Source organism: Clarias gariepinus, chromosome 24 (genome assembly GCF_024256425.1).
Source record: "Clarias gariepinus isolate MV-2021 ecotype Netherlands chromosome 24, CGAR_prim_01v2, whole genome shotgun sequence".
Lineage (NCBI taxonomy): Eukaryota > Metazoa > Chordata > Actinopteri > Siluriformes > Clariidae > Clarias > Clarias gariepinus.
Genome location: NC_071123.1, coordinates 13,751,889 through 13,774,420, shown reverse-complemented (window position 1 = coordinate 13,774,420; position 22,532 = coordinate 13,751,889). Strand labels below are relative to the sequence as shown.

Here is a 22,532-nt window from a genome sequence, read left to right as displayed (position 1 = left end):
TTTTCATGTTGTCAACTTTTCTTTAGTTTTTTCTTGTATTTGTGTACTAGAAACAAAGTTCTTGGATTGAATCCAGCACTCCTTTAAAATGTGACATATACATTTTGAGTGACAGTGATGCTTTTAATGGGAGCCAATTTCATTATATATGGTAATTTAAACTGGTACGGTCCTGTGTTTACTCAGACAGTGACCGGTGACACCATTGTCTCATCTAAAGCCTCAGCAGCAGCCGCAGCACGCCGCGCACACAAGGCGGAGGAGAAAAACGCATCTACCCGAGAGACGAACAGTCTGGTTCTGGCTGGGGTTGAGGTGCCAGAGCCCGTCTTCTTCTGTTCTATAGAGCCTCCCTCCATGGCTAAACAAGCAGGTACCGATTCATCTCACCTATTTACAACCACAAAGTCTTATGTCTAATAAAGATTCAACGTAAGTTTAAGCAAGGCTGCCAGGTTATAGAAATACACAACATTAAACAAATTTGCACGTGCACTTTATGTTGTCTCTTTTGTAAAAAAAAAAAAAAAAAATTTAGATAGTTCCCTGTTAACTTAATTTAAATCTGTCTTGTCCCAGCTAGCCGGCTAATTAGGTCTTTAAGTTAGCTAGTTAGTTTCTGTTAATTTACAGTATGTTGCATGTAGCACCTTGGTCCTGAAGGAACGTTGTTTCTTTTCACTGTGTACCAACTATATATGGTTAAAGTGACAATAAAAGCCTGCTTGACTTCTATGCATTTCTATAAACATCAAATTCAAATGGGGTTGATGATTGTTGAATATAATCAACTCCTAATGCATTATGATTACATCAAACTCCCATACAGTGGTGCTCGACTTGATCCTTTTTTTTAAGGTCAGAATTGTTCCTAAAATCTCATGCAGAACTCACAGGATTGGGATTAAACTGCTGTGTGGTTATAATGAACCTGTATGTTAGTGAAACTAATTTTAAACATAAATTTCTGGAAAGAAGTAAAATGACCTATGAATAGAATAAGTATAACTTGGGTTATTGTAGTCTTATAGGAAAATTATTGAAAGGTTGTACTATATTTAAGATACTGTATTTCAATTTAATTCAATTAATCATCAACAGGCTCATGTTATGATAGCTCTAAAAAGTCATTATATTAAAGGCTTCTCTCATTGCTTCCTGTATTTTTTTTTTTTAAGAAAGGCAAAAAAGGTAGCTTGTCATATTGCATAGAAAAAGCATAAAACATTGTGAAAAATATGCCCTGGCAAAATGACTTTACTGTAGTACTGTACTCAACTAGGGACCATGGAGGCCAATGGTGGTAACTTATGATAGATATATAGACCATATAGTTGGACTATAGAGGTTTCTAGATGGATGGATGAAACCAAACTACATATTTTTTTCTTTTTAATCTGTTTATGTGAAGAGTCCAGTGTACACGTCCCTCTGAACGAGCTGTTAATATAGAAACTATGTTTGAACAAACACATTATTAAGATGCTATCCTGTCAGAGAGACGCTATTATAAATCCTGTGTGAATTAGCACATTCTGATTTAAGGGTGATGTGTCATTTATTTTACCATATACTGTACATTGCTCTCACACTGATTTTTATCCGTAATATAATTGGTTGTCGCTGCAGATCTAGAGCACGCGTTGAACTGCCTCCAAAGGGAAGACCCCAGTCTGAAAGTCAGGACAGAGCCAGACTCTGGACAGGTATGTAGCTTTCGCTACCACGATTTTCAAATGTCTTTTATTTACAAATATTTTGGACAATTTTAATAGCTTTCTCTATTAGTATTCTTACTTTGTCTCCTTAATCACCTGAATAGACAGTTTTGTGTGGTATGGGCGAGCTCCACATCGAGATTCTGCATGATCGAATCAGAAGAGAGTACAACCTTGAAACACATTTGGGACCGCTGCAGGTTGCCTACAGAGAGACCATCAACCAGTCAGTGACTGCAACTGGTAAGACTTTTGACCAGTAAGCTGTGCTTAAATTTACTTTTCTCCTGACACACCTGACTCTACTGTCTAAACAAATGCAATGGAGAATGCAGGGAAGAGTGCAGACTTTTGTCGTGCAGAATAGCAGAACACCATTATGAGAACAAAAAAAACTCCCTTAATTTCTCTATATAATCCCGTTACACTAATGCACTTATCCCAGTGTTTCACTAGTGCTTGGATACCATCAACATACAATCAGACTGCCTGCTTCACATCTAAAATACTGGCCTCCCAGAACCTCCTTTAATGGCCCAAACATGTAGAAATGGTTAGAGTGAGGTCAGAAATACAGTATGTGGCAACAACTCCCAGCTGAGCTCCTGTAACGTGTTCATGATTTTGTGTCAGTTCCCACAGACAGATGTGTCTTTTTCACAAGTTGGTGACAAGTTATCCATCAATTATTTAAGGATCAGACGTTCCATTAATGGACATACAGTGTTCTTTAAAACGGTTTTACACGCATATCTTCTCCTTCCATGGGCCAATTGCGATGAAACAAAGCCTTTGTTACCTCACGCTCAGCCACGTACACCAGTGAAAACCCCATTACAGACAAAAAAAAATCCAAAAACCATATTGTGTTCTATAATTCTTCTATTGTCTATTATCTTACGTTCCCCGCCCTTAAATATCCTTAATGTACAGCCATGCCAATCTATACATATAATAAAACTGTAAAGTTGGTGTGTGTGATACATTTGAAGATAATAAGGACTAACATTTTAGATTATGTATACCTATTAGAATGTTTAGATTTGGAGACTGTTGATCATTGATTTCCAGTTTGATTAAAACTTTCAAAACTGCTAGTTACATTTGCGTACATTTTTAGGAGGGTAATCCTTGTTGTTATGTAATCGCTACTTAAAATATGTCTAGTTAAATTTACTAAGTTGAGTTAAGCTAATGGGTGGCATGGTGGTGTAGTGGTTCGATTCCCGGCCAGGCTCGATTCCTGTCTCTGTGTACATGGAGTTTGCATGTTCCAGTTTTCTCCCACAGTCCAAAGATATGTAGATTAGGCTTACTGGCATTCCATAATTGCCTATAGTGTGTGAATGAGTGAGTGTACGTGTGTGTGCCCTGTGATGGATTGGCACTCTATCCAGGGTGTACTCCGCCTTATGCCCTAAGCCTCCTGAGGTCCCCACGACCCTGAATACAGGATAAAGCGGCATAGAAGATGAGTGAGTGAGTCAAGTTAAATGCTACAGTGTAGTGTGATCGGGAGATGTCCATGACAGCTCTACACCCAGCAGCAGTGGGTAAAGGAATTTCTTGTGGAATTAAAAGAAAACATTTTGTAATGTAAATAATTTGTTCATATTTACCCTTCTTGTTTAAGAGTGCACTGGTAAATAAATATACATACACCATTTTACTGCAATTCATAGTTTGTTTTGAAAAGGGAAAAAAAACCCTCCACATATTAGGAAGGTTAAAGGCTAAAAGAGTGTCCCTGTTATATACAGTTATTTCCTGGTTATATGGTTTAATAGCAGCAGTTTCGTTTTCTACATGGAATGTACTGTGTAACCCTGCTATGTCAGTAAAACTGATAAGAGATTTAAACAGAGCACTAAATAACCTGTAGTAAGTGAAACACAATTCTGGCCCCTGGCTGCTATAGATAATAAAACTGCAGGATAAGTGTTGTGCTTAGGGATCAATGAAACAATAGCTTAAAGCTGTTTTTTATGTTTTAGACACTCTGGATCGCACACTGGGTGAAAAGAAGCATGTTGTGACTGTGGAGCTGACGGTGACTCCCTGGGAAGTGTCTGCTCCAGGAAAGACTTCTTGTGATATGACTTATGAAGAGGAAGTTGAAGCCCTGATTTCAGCTAACCTTAAAGAGGCAGTAGAGAGTGGCGTTCAAAGTGCCTATCTCCAAGGTCATTTTTTTTCTTTTCATTTTTTATTTTATGCATCATTTTATTATTTTTATATATATATATATATATATACACATACATACACACACACACACACACACATTAGTTCACCTGCTTTCATGCCAATTTCAAAATTGGGCATTATCAGTGCACAACTACAGGAATTAATTTAATTTGAAAAATAAGGATTCAAATACCTATTTGGTCAAGTTTTTAAAAGCTTGAGCTAAAATACTGATTAGCTGTACTAGTGCCCTCACGTTCCACCACAGATATTAAGCTTAAAGAAAACGTCTAAATTGTAATTGCATTAATACTCGTACATTAAACCGAAGTCACACTTTGCTTTGAGAGAAGGCAGTGTTCCATGCTGGTACAAACTTAAGAACTACTGTAACTAGCTCTGTTCTGCAGGTCCTGTGCTAGGTTACCCTGTGCAGGGCGTCCTTACTGTGATCCGCAGTGTGTGTGTGGAACCCGGCACTTCTCTGGCCATGGTATCAGCCTGTGTGTCTCGCTGCATGCTTAAGGTATTTCACCTACAGTCTGTGTCTCATGGTTGTCACGGTATAAAAAAAAGCTGCATCAGGTTAATTATTCTACTTGATGGACATGGGACTGTGTGTAGGGGCTGAAACAGGCAGGAGGACAAGTCTTAGAGCCTGTGATGTCATTGGAGGTAACAGTGGATGAGGAGTATCTGAGCTCTGTGCTGGGTGACCTCGCTCAACGCAGAGGAACAGTCCAAGACATCCAAAGTCGCCATGACAGCAAAGTGCTTTTGGCAACTGTACCCCTTGCAGAGATGATGGTGAGTGTGTTTAGTTTTAGAAATAAAAAAAAAAATCTTTTTTTTAAAAGGGAAAATTTGAAGAGTGATATGAAATTAATTTGCTGTGTGTGGTGTTTCCAGGGCTATTCCACTGCACTGCGCACTTTGACCTCAGGAAATGCTACTTTTTCACTCGAGCTGGCCAGCTACGACCCCATGAACCCTCAGGACCAGAATGCATTGCTCAATAAAATGGCCGGCCTGGCATAAGCTTGCTTCATGGACTAATTCAAGTTTTTATTTATTCTTTTTATAAACAGATGCTTGTTACAATTGTTTCCCTGTCATACAAGCATGTCTTTGCCCTACTCAAATATAAAACATAAAAAGTGCACATTAAAGTATTTCAAATGCTTAAAGTCCTCTTCACAGAAATTACTAATCAATAGGATAACTATTCAGTGTCAGTTATTTCAGTGTTAAAAAGAAAACCAATGTTACACAATTAACCCAAATTTAGAGAGGTGAGAATTGAAATATACCTGATACATTTACAATGAAAAATTGTCCTAGTGTGTGCATATAGAAAAATGATTGCCATTCCTGATCAGCATGGTCCTGTAGAAATGTTATAATGCTGGTCTAAAACTGGTGTTGTGGAGCTCACAGGCCATTGTATTCATGTGGACAAGAGCCCACAAACAGAGGCTCTGCAGGGATGCCTCTCCTAAGAGGGAAACGTTACAATTTAGACATTTGCCACGATGACCTGCTTCAATATTTGCTTTAATTTTTTTGTTAGGAATATGAACTTAATTTTTTAGGAACTTGTGTTTGTGACTCACCTAAGCATACGGCAGCGATGTTTGACCAGGCGAGAGTAGGCGTTGCTGATGTCCTTCACACTCTCATCACTCCACAACCTTTCACCTACAGCACTGGCCCGTGGCCTGCAACATCGAGCATACACACGTCATAAATTTCCCAGCGCACAATGTTAACACATTTTATACTTCATTAGAAATTATGTGCAAGATTGAATTTATGTGCTGTGCAGAAGCTGAACATCTACATCTACATGTTACAAAGGCCTGCTGTTCTACAGAGCTGAACTGCAGCATCATCGTTTCACTTGCACAGCCTACTGCAAGAGTGTGACATGGAAGTTGCTTAGCTAACTAGTTTGCTATTTCTCTATGGAGAAAGGCACTACTGAGCAAGCAGAGAAACTTTTAGCATCAGGCACTTAATTGAAATAAAACAGTGGAATGAATGTAAACACTAAACACAGATCATAATGTGTTTTGTGAGATAAACTTACCATAGACGTGGGGTGAGGTTGGTGGCATCCACATACTCGCCCCAGAGGCATGCCTCTCCTCCAATCACAAGCTTCTTCTGCTCTGCTGAGCCTGAGGAATGGTATAGAAAAAATATTCAATTAAATAAAAATCATTTCATATACCATTATGGTTTTTATTTAAAAAAAAAATATATATATATAAAATAATATACATTATATTAAAAAAAATGTAAATAAAAATTACCTATATTAGTCACTCACTAATTTCATTGAATTCAATAAAATTTTTATTTGTATAGCGCTTTTAACAATTGAGACTGTCGCACCGTGGCATCCTTCTGATAAGCTTATTCAGTTTCGTAACATTTATTTACATCCAGACTCCCATCAGGACTTAAATTAATGTGAGTCTTACTGCTGAGTAAGGCCTATCCAGCACATTCCACAGCAGCCATTGAGGATCTTTGGTATTTGGAAGAATCAGTTTGGGTGATGCTCATTTAATATTACAGTAATAACTTATAAATACAAAAACAAAACTCACAACAAAGCTCTAGCTTGCTTCACTGAAACACACACTAATCTTTGTTTTATTATTTAAAATAACCATCAAAAATTAACTCCTCATATATTCCGACAATTGATTTGATAAGAGGGTGGTCTGTTGGTAATTTTCTCCAAAGGTGTGCTATACTTTTTCTGTACAACAGTGACTCAGAATCAAACTCTTCAGCCTGACCTTAGGAAGAGATCAGTTATAAAATAGCACATGCCTGGTTCCATTTTGTTTTTCTGGTGAGTGATAGTACAGGACGTTCAAAGTACACTCATCATGGGTATAAAAGCCTTGCGACTCCCAAGTTAGAGGAGATAAAATCCTCCACACAGTGCACTGAAGTGACTTTAGTTATCTTTTAGTTTTTTCAACCTACTGTATGGTGGAGACTGATTCCTTCTTTCATGTTACCAAAGCAAATCCCCATACTACACTGCCTTAACATAGTTAAACCATATGTTACATTCTACCATTACATTAAAAGTTCTCTTTAGATTCATCCTCTCACACCTTCGAAACTCTGAGGGTCAGCCTTGTAAATGTCTAGCCAGTCTTGGCCATAGCTGATGCGATTTAGGTACCAGGGAGAAGAAAGTAGGGCATGAAACCCAGCTGCAGTTATCTTGGCCATCTCAATGTTGTAGTCTGGCTTCATCTTCCACACGTGGATCTGTGTGTCTGCTTTCAGCTACGCAGAAACACACACAGTCAAATTACGCTTGCAAACAGCATGCATCTTCTTCGTCCAAGCAAAAGCACTGGGCTAATATGAGTGAAAGTAGGGGTATATATGTAGGGATATATATATATATATATATATATTAAATAGTTTGTTCTGCTTCTACTAAAACTTGTTCTAAAATAAATAGTGTTAGCACCAAAGGTTAAAGGTACAGTAATAGTATTATCCAAGTCCTACAAGCAAAAACCCACCAATTAACTATACAATTCTTTTTTTTTTTTTACGTAAAGTTTAATTTCTTACAAATTCATCAACAAAACCCTGACTAGAGTGTTTGTACAGAGTGATTTTTTTTAAGGTCTTAGCAAAGATTAAAGCCTACACTGCCTTCCTCCTGAACATCACACACTGGTAGCAAGCTTCAGCAATTAGCCTTGACTAGGGTGAATGTACTGTGTAGGTATTCAATAAGGCATAAAAGTTAATTGCATGCATAAGAAACAGCAGCATCAAGAGAGTCTGGAAGCATTCATGGGACTTTTGACTTGAAAAACGTTGTAAATTCTCACAACCGGAGGTCTAGAGAGCTGATTGTCTGAGCTCTCTCAGAGGGGAGGGATGAGAGATACTTCGTGCACTGACATTAATCACAGCTCTACAGCCAATCAGGGGCATCTGTAAGCTCACACAAGTGGAAGAAGCGGACTCCCCCCAAGTGCGTTATGTCGACCCCAACGGTGCGTGAGCAAGCAGTTCGAAAAAAGATGCGGTCGCTGGGCTCACGTGGTTTGGAGTGGCTATATGCATCACTCAACAGAGCGTAAATACACAGAGTATGCAGAGGACACGGAAAAGACCAACATCACTAAATGTAATGCATCTACAAAGTGCCCAAATCCCACCCAAAAAACAACAACAAATAAATGCATGACACAGCATGGCTTACTAAAAAAATAAAAGGAATGTAACTTTTGAAAACTGAATCTTTTAAAGATGTATGGACAGATTGTATGCTTAAACTCGTAAAATCCATTTACGATTTTACGAGTTTAGGCGAGACAACAGAGTCATCCTTTTGTGTCACCTATTTTTCACAGACAGGTGACAAGATAAATTCAACTTAAATAAAGAAAGAAATAGGGTAATCTATATTCTAGGTAGTCTATAATTGCACACAAGTCACTAAAAGCACCAACCATCGAAACTGAGCGGCTCGACCTTGTAGTACTTCTGCCAGTCCTGTCCATAACTAATGTAGTCCAGGTACCATGGGGCAGCTAGAATGGTGTTGAAACCTGCCCCAGTCACGTTCAGAAGCTCCTGTTCCATCTTGTTGTTTATCCAAACTTCCACCACTGTGTCAGCTTTCAGCTGCAACAAGCACACAACTTATTGGATGGTTTTTAAAACAAGTCTGATTAAAAAAAAATTAATTAAATAAAAAAAAAAGCTGCTGGTTTAGTGAGGTAAGCAAGCAAGCGTACTTGGCACTGCAGCTGGGGCAAGCTTATAATGAGAGCAAATCAATATTTATACCATTCACAACGTAGTACCATGTGGTGTAAGCGTAGCGCTATATGAACAACAGAACACCACTTGAAAGTTAGCCACAAAATGTGTTATTACAAGAAAACACTCCACTTAAAGTCCTAAGCATATTTTAGAATAGTATTTTCAAATGTCCAACAACTATTTGGAACCATCTTTAAGTAAAACCTACAAAGCGTAACACAAAAAGAGGAACCAATGTCATAAATGACATGTCCTTAATAAAAATAAAATTTAAACTGTCCTTTTAACTTTGATACCCATAACCAACACCATGAGTTCTAACCATCTCTGTGATCTTGCATTTTCTAACACACTACTATACTACTATGTGTTGACACCCAGTGATTTTGCTTGGAATGACATTCACAGCTTGGCATTTTGATATTTCTTGATTACATAAATTCTCTGCAGTTTAAAGAAAAAAAAAAAAAAAAACACTGCTTACCTTAACACCATTGTCAAAAACCTCCTGCCAGACCATGTAGCCCTTTTCAGTGGCTTTTACAATATCAAGCAGCCTAAAGTTAGATTCATATTGTACATCATAAATTAGTGATTTTTTTTGGAGACATTACATACCGAATTATCAAGAGGATGAGATCTACCTTTGAATATAGTAGGATTCCAATTTGCTGTAGTCTTGGCCAAAGCCCTGCTGTTCCATAAATTTCTGAATGTCAGGGTTTGACCTCCTAAAGGACGATAGAAAATGACAAAAATATAAACTCCCTTTTCGGTAGGTTTTACTTAATCCTCTCTCCTTGGTTTGCAGAAACAAGACCCAATGATTGAAGTGTCTCAGAACTCAAACATCAACCATGTGCATTATATGCAGTTTTGATGTTCACCCAAATATTTCACAAAAATTGAATAGTATAAGATAGTAAAATAGTAGTAAAGTACAAGAATATTTTTTTGTGCTTATGATGTTTTGCAAACATCCAAAAGAGAGTGCAGCGCATCACCATTTAACTTCTTTTTACACATCTTTTCCATCACCAATAAAAATTAGTTAGTTTTGGTGCACAATGTCCAGTTAGTATCTTCTCTCACCAACAGGAGAAATCGACCTCGTCTCCCCCAAGGTGGATGTAGGCATCAGGGAAAACGGTGCTGATTTCTTTGAAGAACCGTGTCATAAACTCATATGTGGAGTTGAGAATGGGGTTCACTGGACCAAAGGCTCCTGAAGGAGTGGTGCCTGAATAGCATGGGGTCAAAAGGCCAGCCTGACCTGCAAAGTTAAAGAGAAAACAAGGCCTTTCATTTCAAGCATTACAATTCATATGCATCTTATGTATTCAATTTTGATGAAAATGACAAAATCTAGTGCAGGAGTGTGTGTTTACTTATTATCATCCATCACACTGGAAGCATGTGGGATGCTATTTCTAATATGTAGCTAACAAAAAAAAAAATATATATATATATAAAAATCTACAGTATAGTTGATTTCTGAAGAATCAAGCATGATTATTAGTTCTAAACTTTCCATTCACTGAAAGCCACATGTGTAAATTTGATAAACGTACATGAGCAGAGTATAATTTGGAAACTAGACCATATGACAAAGTTAAACAACTTCCTAAAACTAAACTCAAATTCATTTACTGTTTGTTTACCTTCTTGCATATGAAAAATTATACAAGAAGCACATTTATATTGAAATTAACAGAATTTTTTTTTTATTAAATAAAAATATAACTCAAATTATTGCAACTTTTCACCAACCTTTTCCCCATGACTCGGTGTGGCCCGGAGTGTCAAACTCGGCAATGACTCGAATGCCTCGCATGCGAGCAAATTCGATCACCATTTTCACATCAGCCGGTGTGTACACATGTGTGTATGGGTAATAGGCTCCCTTTGACAACACAAAACGTAATATATTAGACAAGAAACACAGCTCACTTGAAATAAGTGCACTAAAGAAAAAGGGAAATTAAGACAATAAAGGGAAATTACACCAGACCAGGGGATCAGGCGGTTTCAACCACAATGTTATTCCTATTTCTTTAAGCTTGTTTTAGTGTACATTTTCACTTTACCCTCTATATGTCCAAGACAGAAAACAACGGAATGAGATGAGCTAATTTTTAGAACTAGAAAACAAACTCGTAATATTCTATATTATTAGTATATCAGCTTCAGTAAAACATGTAGCTTCAGTTATACAGAAAAAGCGGTTAACTAATTGGTGCAGTGGGGCAAATTGAATCAAATGGCCACAATTAAATTACAGAAAAGTTTATTATAATTAAACTGTTGTTACAAAACCTCAAAAAGCAATTGTTCTTCAAATGAACTCTAATTTACAAATATCTTGCTCAACCTGCTTTTCTCCAGACGATAATTAAGTAATGACTAAACGATCACGTGCACATGAAGGCTGTGCTGCTTTAAATAGTTAATATACGGTTGGTGTTTTTTTTTCCCAACAAACAAAAACCTTTACTGAAATTTGATAACATGACTACCTAGGGGCATTTTGTGAGCTAGTAGTACAAGTAGTTTGTGATCATACTAACATTTATATAATATTGTAGTCAGAATTCTAATACACCTTTTCAAGCATTCAGTACAGTAAGAGAAAAGACAATGTTCCAGTAAACTGCATTTCAATATACAGATCATGACACCTACAGGAAAGTCATTTTTCAGATCCCACATCTGCAGTACAGCTTAGGGCTGTGATTGCATTTAAGACACAGATGAAAGTGAAAGGGGAATTACATTTACATACAGTTACCTTTTTTTTTTTTTTTTTTTTTTTTTTTTAAGAATAAAGAATTGTGCATAGTGCATTTTGCTTCGGGAGTGACCACTTTTCTGCAAATGAATCTGCTCTACAAGTGTCCTACATCTAGCGCATTGAAGCCGTATCAGTTTGCCAGAACAGCTCACCTTTTGACTGAGGTCAGGGAAAGACTGACTCAAAAAGGGAAAGGAGTGATCATCCACAATGTGCCAGTGGAAAACATTAAACTTGTTTATCGCCATGGCTTCCTACAAAGACATCATGAGAACATTTGGTTACACAATGCATTTTGTAAGAAACATTTAAAAACGGGTTGTTTTTCACAAAGAAAATATAGTTGTCTGCTATTCTCATGATCGTACAGTCTTCGCTGTCAAAAGATAAAAACATGAAATTATTCTATAGTACATAGTTTTCATATATAAGCCTAGTTCTGTACTTTGAGGGTCTTTTAAACCTTAAACGCTAGCTGGTAGGACCAAGACACTTTCCAACCATTTTGATGGTAGTGTGGTTTGACAGTTAGCTGTAGCCATCTAAATCTGACACTGCAAACCGCCCTGACATCTTGCCTAATTTTAACTTTGGTCCGTTTTCATGATGAAACTAAACCCAGATCTTGTGATGAATATTTTGTGTTCAGTCATAAGATCCATAACGGTGGACATGTGATCATCATGAAGAGCAGAGGTGCATAATATACTCCACGGACAAAAAAGACAACTGTTAGTAAAAACATCAGAACCAGTTTAACAGGTGAATCTACTGAAGAGGTGCAACTTGTAGACTTGAAGAAACTGAGAATAGATGTGTTAAGAACGGCATTGCATGTACAACTGGTGACAAATGTGCATATATTTAAGGGAAAAAAAAGGAATTGTGGGGGACGTCATGATCCTATAGTAAATGCTTAGTAACTAGCAGCCCTGAAATGCTGATTAACTCATGACCATCACTAGTCTAGTTATATTGTAAAACTGACTTTATGGCTGATCACACTAAGGGTGAACTTAGTGCAGTGATAGAATTATCTTTGAGTTCAATTATTTGCCAGTGTGCCTGTAAAAAGTTTTTTTTTTTTTATATAGCCTATATAATTCTTTCATATATTACACACACACACCCATATGCCTTGTTCTGCACACCTGCAACTTCTCTTGCCCTATATACGCCCAATTAACGGGCAATTACCCCACCCTAATATTTCTCATTGTAACAAAAGTCTTGATGATCATCAAATTTTCTAACTGTACTATGCCTCGAAATTCACACCCCTTGGACTTTTTGTCATGTTACGGCACAAACGTAAGCGTATTTTATTGGGATTTTATTTGACAGACCAACACAAAGTTGTGCATAATTGTGAAGCGGAATTTTTTTTTTTTTTTTTTTTATAAAAACCTGAAAAGTGTGATTTGTATTTAGCCCCCTTTACTCTGATACCCATAACTAAAATTTAAGGGAACCAATTGCCTTCAGAAGTCACCTAAATAGTAAATATTCACCTGACTTCGGTTTCCTCCCACAGTCCAAAGACCTGCAAATTAGGCTAATTGGCATTCCCAAATTGCCCATAGTGTGTGCATGAATGTGTCTGTGTGTGTGCCCTGTGATGGATTGGCACCCTGACCAGAGTGTACCCCGTCTCACCCCTAAGTCTCCTGGGATAGGCTCCAGCTCCCCTGTGACCCTGAATACAGGATGAAGTGGTATAGGTGATAAGTGAGTGAGTGAGTCTGGAAGACTGAGGGAAGAAATCCGTTGTTGAAAGAAAGCCATAAGTAATCCCGATTGCTGTGTGCGACAAGTATTGTGGGGACACAGCAAACATGTGGAAGAAGGTGCTCTGGTCAGATGAAACCAAAATTGTACATTTTGACCTAAATGTAAAATGTCATTTGTGGCAGAAAACTAATCCTGTGCATGGTGGGGCAGCATCATGTTGTTGGGATACTTTTCTTCAGCAGGGGCAGGGAAACTGGTCAGAGTTGATGGGAGAATAGATTGAGTCAAATACAGGAAAATCATAAACTTGTAAGAGTCTGCAAAAGAATTGAAACTGGGCGGAGCTTCACCTTCTAACAAAACAACTACCCTAAACATACAGACAGCTACAAGATCAAAGCGTATTCATGTGTTAGATTGGCCCAGTCAAAGTCCAGATCTAAATCCAATTGATGATCTTTGTCAAAACCTGAAAATTGCTGTTCACAGATGCTCTCCATCCAATCTGACTGAGCTACAGCTGTTGTGCAAATAAGAATGGGCAACAATTTCCCTTTAAGATGTGCAAAGCTTACAACAACAGAGACGTACAACGAAAGACCTGAAGCTGTAATTACAGTGAAATGTGGTTTCAAATGGAGGTGAATACCAATGCACAACACACTTAAATATTTATTTGTAAAATATTTTGAAAACCATTTATCATTTTCCTCCCAATTAACAATTATGTGACACTTTGTGTTGGTCCGTCACATAAAATCCCAATAAAGTTCATGTACGTTTGAGGTTGTAACGTGACGTGGAAAAGTTCAAGGGGTGTGAATACTTTTGCAAGGCATTGTATCCTAAGAATTAAATATGACTGGCAAACTGTTAAAGAAAAAAAAAAAAAAAAAAAAGAGTGGTGTGATGCGTTACTACTTATATGCTTCATAAATGCTCAAACACACTTTAATAGGTAGAGAGTCATCTTACCAAATTGGCCAAAATGACTTTGAGAGGCAGGAAGTGGCGGGATGTGTCCAGGAGGATGCCTCGATGAGCAAAACGAGGAAAGTCAGAAATGTCCGTCTTATTGATTGTAACCTGAGACAACGAGATGTCAAACGTACAATCTAACGAGTTTCATTACTGAAAGAAGTACGAGCATCATGTATAAATCAAATATATATGTAACAAACTTACAGCTCCATATCCATCTTCATACACCAGCTGGCTGAAGGTCTCAAGTCCTTCAAAAAGTAAAGTTATAGATAGGATGTGTAAAAAAAAAATTTTTTTTTACAAAAGGCATGCATTTTTAACAAAATCCTGGAGTCTCTCCATGCAAATGAATCACATACATCATATACGGATGACATCATGCTGTAAAATCTTGAGTATTCTGTAAAATTAGTCAGGTTACCAAGTACAATTTATGCACAACACTGTAAAAAATATTCTGAACACTTTTATGATTGTCATAATTCCTTTGTCTATGCAATTACATTCACACACAGCAAATGAAATATTGTGCTCTGAAAGAATAGTAATATTTAATCAGACTGAGGTCAGCTTACCTCTCAAAGCTCCCCATACATTTGAGGCCTTAAGAACAGCTGTGGGTTGATTTACTGAGAGCTGATCTATGTAAACATTAAAACACATCAAATGGTTAAATGGTGTTACATTATATATTTAAACAAAACTCACTGGGCGAAAACAAACAAGTCGTTATTTCAGAAGGGTCAAATTATCAAACAAACAAAAATATTCCTACAGAGAAGATTAGAAATGGATGATAGGAATTGAGTTAAGAACTACCCAATACATTATAAGCTGGATAGAGAGTGCTGAACAGTGAACCTTGTGAAAGAAATGTTTTATCACAGCAATGTTAAATAGTGAAATACAGAATTGAGACTAAACCATAGCAAAACCACTTGTAAGTAAGACTAATCAAACAGCTTGAATTTTCTTGGGACCATAAATATTGGACTTCGGAGCAATGGAGAAAAGGTCACATGATCTGAGAAGTTCAGACTGATCCTACACCAAAGCGATGGGCGCGTCAGGGTAAGAAAGGTAAGGTAAGAAGACGGCGCACACAATCATGCATACTGCAGTGCTCGGTGGAAAAGCCTCTGGAGGCAGTTTTATGATCTGGGGTTTATTCAGTAAGGTTATAAGGAAATATAATCAAGTCAGCTGATCAACTCAACGTACTTATCACATCACCGCATTTTCTTTCTTGATGGCCTTACTCCAGGATTCAAGAAGTGAAAGAGTATTTCTGAGAACATGAGGAATGATTTTCACACACAAACTGGCCACCACAATGCACTAATCAAAGCTAAGCAAAGCCGTTTTTCTTTTTATCCCCCAGGACTATCCACTAATTGTGTAAAGCCTTCATGACCCTTTATTTTTCCCCTTGCCTGCCACTCATTTTTATATCTCTCACCGATCAGAAAACTTCTTTAAAAAAATTGTCAGATAGCAAATTATTTGTAGCAAATTGTTTATGTGGTAAATCCTTCATCCTTAAAAACATTTACTCATTAAACCACTTAGACTGTACATGGTCACAGGGGCCTAGAGCCTATCCCAGGAGACTCAAGACAGGGTACACCCTGGATGGGTCTCAGCCAATCGAGGACACACACACACTTTGGAAAAACCAATTAGCCTAATTTTCATATTTTTGGCCTATGGGATAAAACCCACCAAGCATGGGGAGAACATGCAAACAGACATGAGGCGAGACTCAAACCCTCAGCCACAGTGCTAACCACTACACCACCGTGCCTATCAAATCACTAACTATAGTTAGTTCTGCCGGAGTCTCTGCTTGCACTCTGCACTAAATATACATTCACTTTTTACATTGTTCGACTGTGACCATACCTAACTGTTATTCCTCCATCTCTTTGCTCTCTCCTTTTCTGCTCTCTCCTCTCTCTATCTCTCTGTCGAGCTATACATGTCGCTCCTGAGCTGCCAGTGATCCAGACCCCCTCTGCCCGCTGGACCTCTCTAACTCATCCTGGAGTCCTGCTTCTGGTTGGAGATCTCATCACATGGATGCCCCTGTGTGGTCTGCCTGGAACGCGTGTGGTGACTGGGGTTGGTTCCACTTTTCCATGAAGGTGGTCCTGTCCTCGACTGATGCAGACAGCTGTTCTCTGAGGACCTGTGACTTCAGTCGCTCAATAGTTCAGGACTGGAATTTTTCACAGTCTACCTGAGCCTCCAGGAACAAACTGGACTTTAATCTTACACATCTCCTCTTATACTAAACTTCCAGTCTCGCATATTATTATGCACATCAATCCCTGCTATCTGTTTTCACCCAGATGAGGATGGGTTCCCTGTTGAGTCTGGTTGCTCTCAAGGTTTCTTCCTATTACCATCTCAGGGAGTTTTTCCTTGCCACTGTCGCCGTCGTCCTAGGCTTGCTCTTTAGGGACAATCAAATAATTTTGATTCATACACATTCACATTTCATACAAACTTAATTCTTTTGATTGTGTAAAGCTGCTTTGTGATGATGTAAATCGTTAAAAGCGCTATACAAATAAAATTGAATTGAAATCATTAATATGGTAATTTACAATGAAATTAACAATATTACCAGCGCTGTTGTTAGAGAATACAAATGAATGCTTTGTGACCAATAAGACTGAACAATTCGTAAAAATTTGTAAAAGCAAAGTTAAATGGTGTTGACCTGTGGGCAAAAAAAGAAAAACAATAAAATATTCAAAAACATAATAGTTATAATAGTTATAAAAATATAGTTGCAAGCAACGATAAGTCAGGTTTGGTGGCGATCGTAATGGCACAGTTGCTTTGGCCAGTAATCGTTTGTGTAGGATGTGTAGTTTATGTGTGTAGTATATAGTATGTGTATTAAATGTCATAAATGTTTGTTTTGCAAATGACCCAAATTATCTGACCTCGTGTTGAGTTGAGCCCATGACATGCATGATGAAAATTGTTCAGCTCAATGAGATCTAACAGTGTACCAGGTGTGAAATCTATATGTGCAAGTGTGTATGAGCTGTGCCACAAAATCTTTTGTGAGGCGTCCTAATAGCAGCAGAGACCAATTTGTCCTGTCCATAGTAATGGAGTCATCGAGCCGATGTCATAATACTTGGGCCCTAATAATAATAATAATTAATAGAGAGCGAAAAGTTTCGAGACAACCCACACGAGAAACGGTCCAAACTTTTAAAGATATAATAAACCGATTGCGAAATGATTTCTAGGGGAGAAAAGTAATAAGTGTGCACTGGCACACTTAATAATAATAATAATAATAAACTAGAGAGCGAAAATTTCTTTAGAAATTTTAAGTGTGCCTCTGCGACGGCCGGGCACACAGTGCGTGGTCGAGCCTTCCATTGCATCACAGTCGCAGCCATGATGTCACAGCAGAGGCCGGTCCCAATGTTAAGTCTATGGGATTTTTTGGGGCGGTTTTTGGGGGATTCTGGGAGCACCGCCCGACGGCCCCCCACCAAAAGTCATAGCACACCATTCCCGAGCGAGCCACACAGAACGGTGTAACACACGTGTGGGTCGTCTCGAAACTGCTGGATGAGAAACGCTGCAAATGTTTAGGGATATAATAAATGGATTGCACAATGATTTTTGGGGGAGAAGAGTAATGAAGAAATTTTAAGTGTGCCTCTGCGACGGCCAGGTCAGTTCTAATGTGCGTGGATACCACCATTCAGTGCGTGGTCGGTGCACCATAGTCACAGCCGTGATGTCACAGCAGAGGCCAGCCCCAATGTTAAGTCTATGGGACGTTTAGGGGCAGGTTTTTTGGGGATATTGGGAGTACCGCGCGACGACCCCCCCCCCCACACACACACACACCAAAAGTCATAGTACACCATTCCCGAGCGAGCCGCACGGAACGGTGTAACATACGTGTGGGTCGTCTCAGAACTGCGGGACGAGAAACGGTCTAAAGTTTCAGGGATATAATAAATCATTTGCTCAATGATTTCTAGGGGAGATGAGTAATAAGTGTGTGCCGGCACACTTAATAATATTTACTGGCATGAGCTCAATTATGTTTTAATAGGACAAACTTTAGTACTTGGCAACCTTTAAAATAAGAATATAGGGATGATTTCAAAAGTTTAAAAAAATTGTGGCAAGCAATGATGAGCATGCTTAAAAATTATTATTATTATTTTTTTTAAGCCACTTAATATGATGGACATCATATTGAGCTTGTTAAGATTATCATTATGACAAGATATTTTATAACTATATAATTTTATATAGGTAAGGAAGTTATTAGTCACTTTTTGCCATAAGTTTAAGGCCATACCACAGCTGAAACATTAGAGATATCAAAAATCTTTTCACAACTTTGCATTATCAATGTCTTGAGATTATATGAGACCTAATGACTATCGTATAAATCCCACTAGTAGAAGTATTTCAAAATCACTAAGTGCTAACCCAAAATAACTGCCTTCCTGTGAATTGCTCATGAGATGAAAGACATGTGTGGCTTCCACACACAAAACCTGAGCTCTTCAAAGACAGCTCTTCCTGCATTCTGGTGACTTTAAATAAATGAAAAGTAAAATCATAAGCACAAAGCAACAGCATTTGTACGTATAATCATTTTCATTTTTAGAAAAAAACTGAACACAAAATAATTTCAAGAACTCTGACTTTAAAATAAAAATTTATTTTATTTTAAACTGATTGTGAACTGAAGGTAAACTGATTGTACATATAACATATAACCTAATTTAATCTCAAGCAGAACAGTAAAGCCACTGCATAAAAGCCCATAAATAGCAAAGAACATGTAAATAACACAACAGAATATCAGCTCGGCATGCAGCAATGTGCTTTTTTTAACAGGACATGACTGTAGATTTCAACAGCCAACTCAGCCTAGCAGGTTTCTCACTGTATGTGTGAGTAAATGAGTTTCTTCACGTGTCACCGCAGTGCCGCGCTTGCATGCACAAGTCATGACAGTTCTGCTGTACAATGGTGCACTGTATGTAGAAATATAAGCACATGCACACACATGCATGCATGGTAACAAGAACAGCTTGCAATAACAAAAGGGAAAAGGTTTTTCAGTTGTGTAAATAAGCACTCTAAATAAAATATTCTGATCAAATGTTTACATTTATAATGTGACTAGAACTAATTAAGCAAGGCCATTTAAATAATAGAGATTATTATTATTATTATTATTATAAACTATATTACTCATGTATCTTAGTCTTGAATCTTGATCAGAGCTGACAAACAGTTTGAGCTGCAGCAGATTATCGCAATTATAACTGGAAAATCTGCTGCAGCTCACGGCCTTACTAAGTTTGTTAATGTCTGATCTATACAACAAGTTTAGGACTACAGTAAAATCTTGGATTAAAAATGAAAAAAGATTTTTAATCAATTTTGACTGGACAATGAACAAGTCTTGGTTTACGAGTACAAAGTATCGTGTATCACGCATGCACTTCTTGTTTTGACGCAGAGCGTCTCGTAATTACAACTGAGCCAACGGTTTTTCGCTCTCTTGCGCTGCAGAATTGTGTGCAATTGTATCCCCTGCTGGGTCTTAGTGCTCGTCTCTTACTGGTATAATCAACATCCGTGCACGTGTGTACTGTTTACTATAATACTGTGACCATGTGTTTGCACGTTAAACATTTTATTTTGTGTCTGTATGCGTGTGTACATGTAAATGTAAAGCAAAAGCAAGTCTCATTTAAAAGGTTAAAAATCCATTTTCTCTCTCTGCTCAAGGCTCAGCCTGTTCTTTGTGTCTGTGCACGCGTCTTTAGACACCGTGCCCCACACATACCTCCTACTTTCGCCTTCACAGACACACACACAGTCTTTCTCTTTGCTCTACACAGAAACACTGCTCTGTCGTGATTCTTTTCAAAGGTAAAGTGCAGGTTCATTTGTTTTAACTTTACAACAGTGATTTAGAAAATGGTTCTGGCCTTGACTGGTGTTGGCAACTGTTTCTCTGGGGACTTGACAGTTCGATAGTTCATGACTGGAACTTCTTACATGTCTACCTGAGTCTTCAATAACTACCTGGACTCCATAGTAACATCAATTAACATCAGCTATTATAGCTGAACTGCCTCCCACCCTACACACTGTATAAATGCAGATCATTTACTGCTTTCTGTTTCACCCAAATGAGGATGGGTTCCCTGTTGAGTCTGGTTCCTCTCAAGGTTTCTTCCTATTACCATCTCAGGGAGCTTTTCCTTGCCACTGTCGCCCTCGGCTTGCTCACCAGGGACAAACTGACCATTTTGATTCATACAAATTCACATTTCATACAAACTTAAATAATTCTTTTGACTGTGTAAAGCTGCTTTGCGGCAATGAAAATTGCTAAAAGCGCTATACAAATAAAATTGAATTGAATTGAATTTTGTTAGTGTGTTGCTCAATTGAGTGTCATTAGAGAGATTTCTTGTTTATTTTTCCAATAAAATAGCGTTTCTGTTGTGTGCATGCACATGTGTAAAAAGAGTGGAGGAAGGGTAACTGTGTAAGACGTGAAGAGGGAGAGGGAGCTTACTTTAGATTCACACACACACAGAAACACTTATCTGTCTGGATTTATTTTTACTTTTTTTTTTTTAAGGGTACGTTAAGTTGATAAATTTTTTACTTCATATTTTGTGTTAATTTTTTTATTTATTTATTTTTTGTGAAACTAATAATTTGAGTTTCCATTATTTCTTATGGGAAAATTCGATTTGGTTTACGAGTGATTTGAAATATGAGCCCGAGGAGTTATGCCCGTAATCCAAGGTTCACTGTATATGGAACACATCAGATCTACATGAGTATAAAACTGCATGATTTTAAAAAAAAAAGCATCCTGAAACTTGGTTAAAGCTCTTAAGATGTCATGTATTGGATTAGAGTATAGTTAATCGTTGGATTAGCAGAAGTGGATTACCAATACCACAAGTCCTATTTGAATAGCAATTCTGTTGTTCATTTGCTATGTGTATAATGAAGCTTAATCATGCAATTTTATAAATGTCACAAGAAATCAACTCCCTTACAGTAGAAAAAAAAAAAAACAAGAAATAAAAAGTATTCAGACAAAAAGAGAAAAGGGAACTTACAGGATTCATCTGTTTTTAGACTCGGATACCCGTCACACTCCGGGTCAGTAGATGTGATCTGCACCTGAAGCTCTGTCAGCTCGGAATCCAACACATTCCTTTTGTTCTTCCCATGAATCTTTACATTGTCAAAGATGTAATTAAAATACCTAAAAGAGAAGAACGCAGATGAACATGTTCAAGTGACAACTACTCTAAAGAGACAAAAGGTATAACTAGACATGAAGATTTCTATTCAATGGAGGTTATTCTCAAACCAGATCAATGATGTGCCAAGGTACTTGTAACGTTCCGTGTCGGTTTTATTTGCATAGAGATTTTAACCACAGGCACTGTCTCACAACAAAACACTATTAAGCAAGACATCTGGGAAAAACTCCCTGAAAACACATGAACCAAAGACCTTTCTTTATCTGGTTAGTGAAATTGCTTTTTAATTACTGTGTATTGGAACAAGCAATGGACAGTTATTGTGATTTGTGCAGTGTTAGAAGATTATCTGATATGAGATCAGACAATCACAGCTGAAGACTTAAACACAGTGTCCATACTAAAGCTCTCTCTAAGACACTAAGCACTGCTTTACAATACACTACAGTTGCAGACGTTTGCTGATTTATATTCTCATTATCCAGAGGCACACAGATCAGTCTGCTTGCTCTTAATGTGTCACCACATGCCATGTCAGGGTCTCACCTCAGACTCACTCATTAACTCTAACTTCCATAAAAATATCACATTTATGTAGCGCTCGTATGCGACCACTTCCGGTTTGTTAATGTTTGACTCCGGGAACAACATTTACAAAACAAAAACGGCTAATTGTATGGTTCTATCAGTAAGTAGACCTGCGGAATGCGTTCTGGAGCAGACTGCAGCTCGGTCCTGCCGACGACCCCTTAGCGTGATAGATGTGAAAGCTGGAAGCGCTGAGTTTGAATGTAGTCGGGTTTGTCTGATATTTCTGTGGCAGCGGCCAAAGTGAGTCTCCGTTTGTCTCCTGCTGTGTCTCCCCAACATCATCAAGCAGCCAAGCGAGAGAAACCGTTAATAACAGCGTCCCAAAAACAAACGGCGTTAACGCGCGCATTGTCTCCATTAAAATCCTGCTCACTATCAGGTGACTTCAGGCATGCGACCGTA

At 38.0% G+C, this 22,532-nt stretch overlaps 2 protein-coding genes across 3 annotated transcripts in view; one reads left to right on the top strand and one right to left on the bottom strand.

The window, feature by feature from the left end:
* Nucleotides 1-5,192, top strand: part of gfm2 (GTP dependent ribosome recycling factor mitochondrial 2) — a 16,264-nt gene extending 11,072 nt beyond the window's left edge. Inside the window, exons 14-20 of the mRNA XM_053484934.1 lie at nt 187-373; nt 1,630-1,706; nt 1,823-1,961; nt 3,713-3,901; nt 4,316-4,431; nt 4,530-4,712; nt 4,815-5,192. Coding sequence (XP_053340909.1) covers nt 187-373; nt 1,630-1,706; nt 1,823-1,961; nt 3,713-3,901; nt 4,316-4,431; nt 4,530-4,712; nt 4,815-4,943 — 1,020 coding nt within the window. The 3' untranslated portion in view covers nt 4,944-5,192. The remainder of the gene's footprint in view (nt 1-186; nt 374-1,629; nt 1,707-1,822; nt 1,962-3,712; nt 3,902-4,315; nt 4,432-4,529; nt 4,713-4,814) is intronic.
* On the bottom strand, nt 4,950-22,532 carry hexb (hexosaminidase B (beta polypeptide)). 2 transcript variants are annotated; one of them, XM_053484935.1, is made up of 14 exons: nt 22,238-22,532; nt 21,390-21,538; nt 14,808-14,873; nt 14,434-14,480; nt 14,224-14,334; nt 11,670-11,771; nt 10,497-10,629; nt 9,819-9,999; nt 9,371-9,457; nt 9,211-9,283; nt 7,043-7,220; nt 5,995-6,085; nt 5,519-5,623; nt 4,950-5,400 (listed from the first exon to the last, which is right to left on the bottom strand). In XM_053484935.1, exons 1-14 carry the CDS (start codon nt 22,486-22,488, stop codon nt 5,337-5,339), a joined length of 1,638 nt encoding a protein of 545 aa, XP_053340910.1. In that variant the 5' UTR covers nt 22,489-22,532; the 3' UTR covers nt 4,950-5,336. The 2 variants fall into 2 exon arrangements, with proteins under 2 accessions (XP_053340910.1, XP_053340911.1); XM_053484936.1 differs by lacking the exon at nt 7,043-7,220 and adding an exon at nt 8,411-8,585 and having other exon boundaries at nt 22,238-22,530.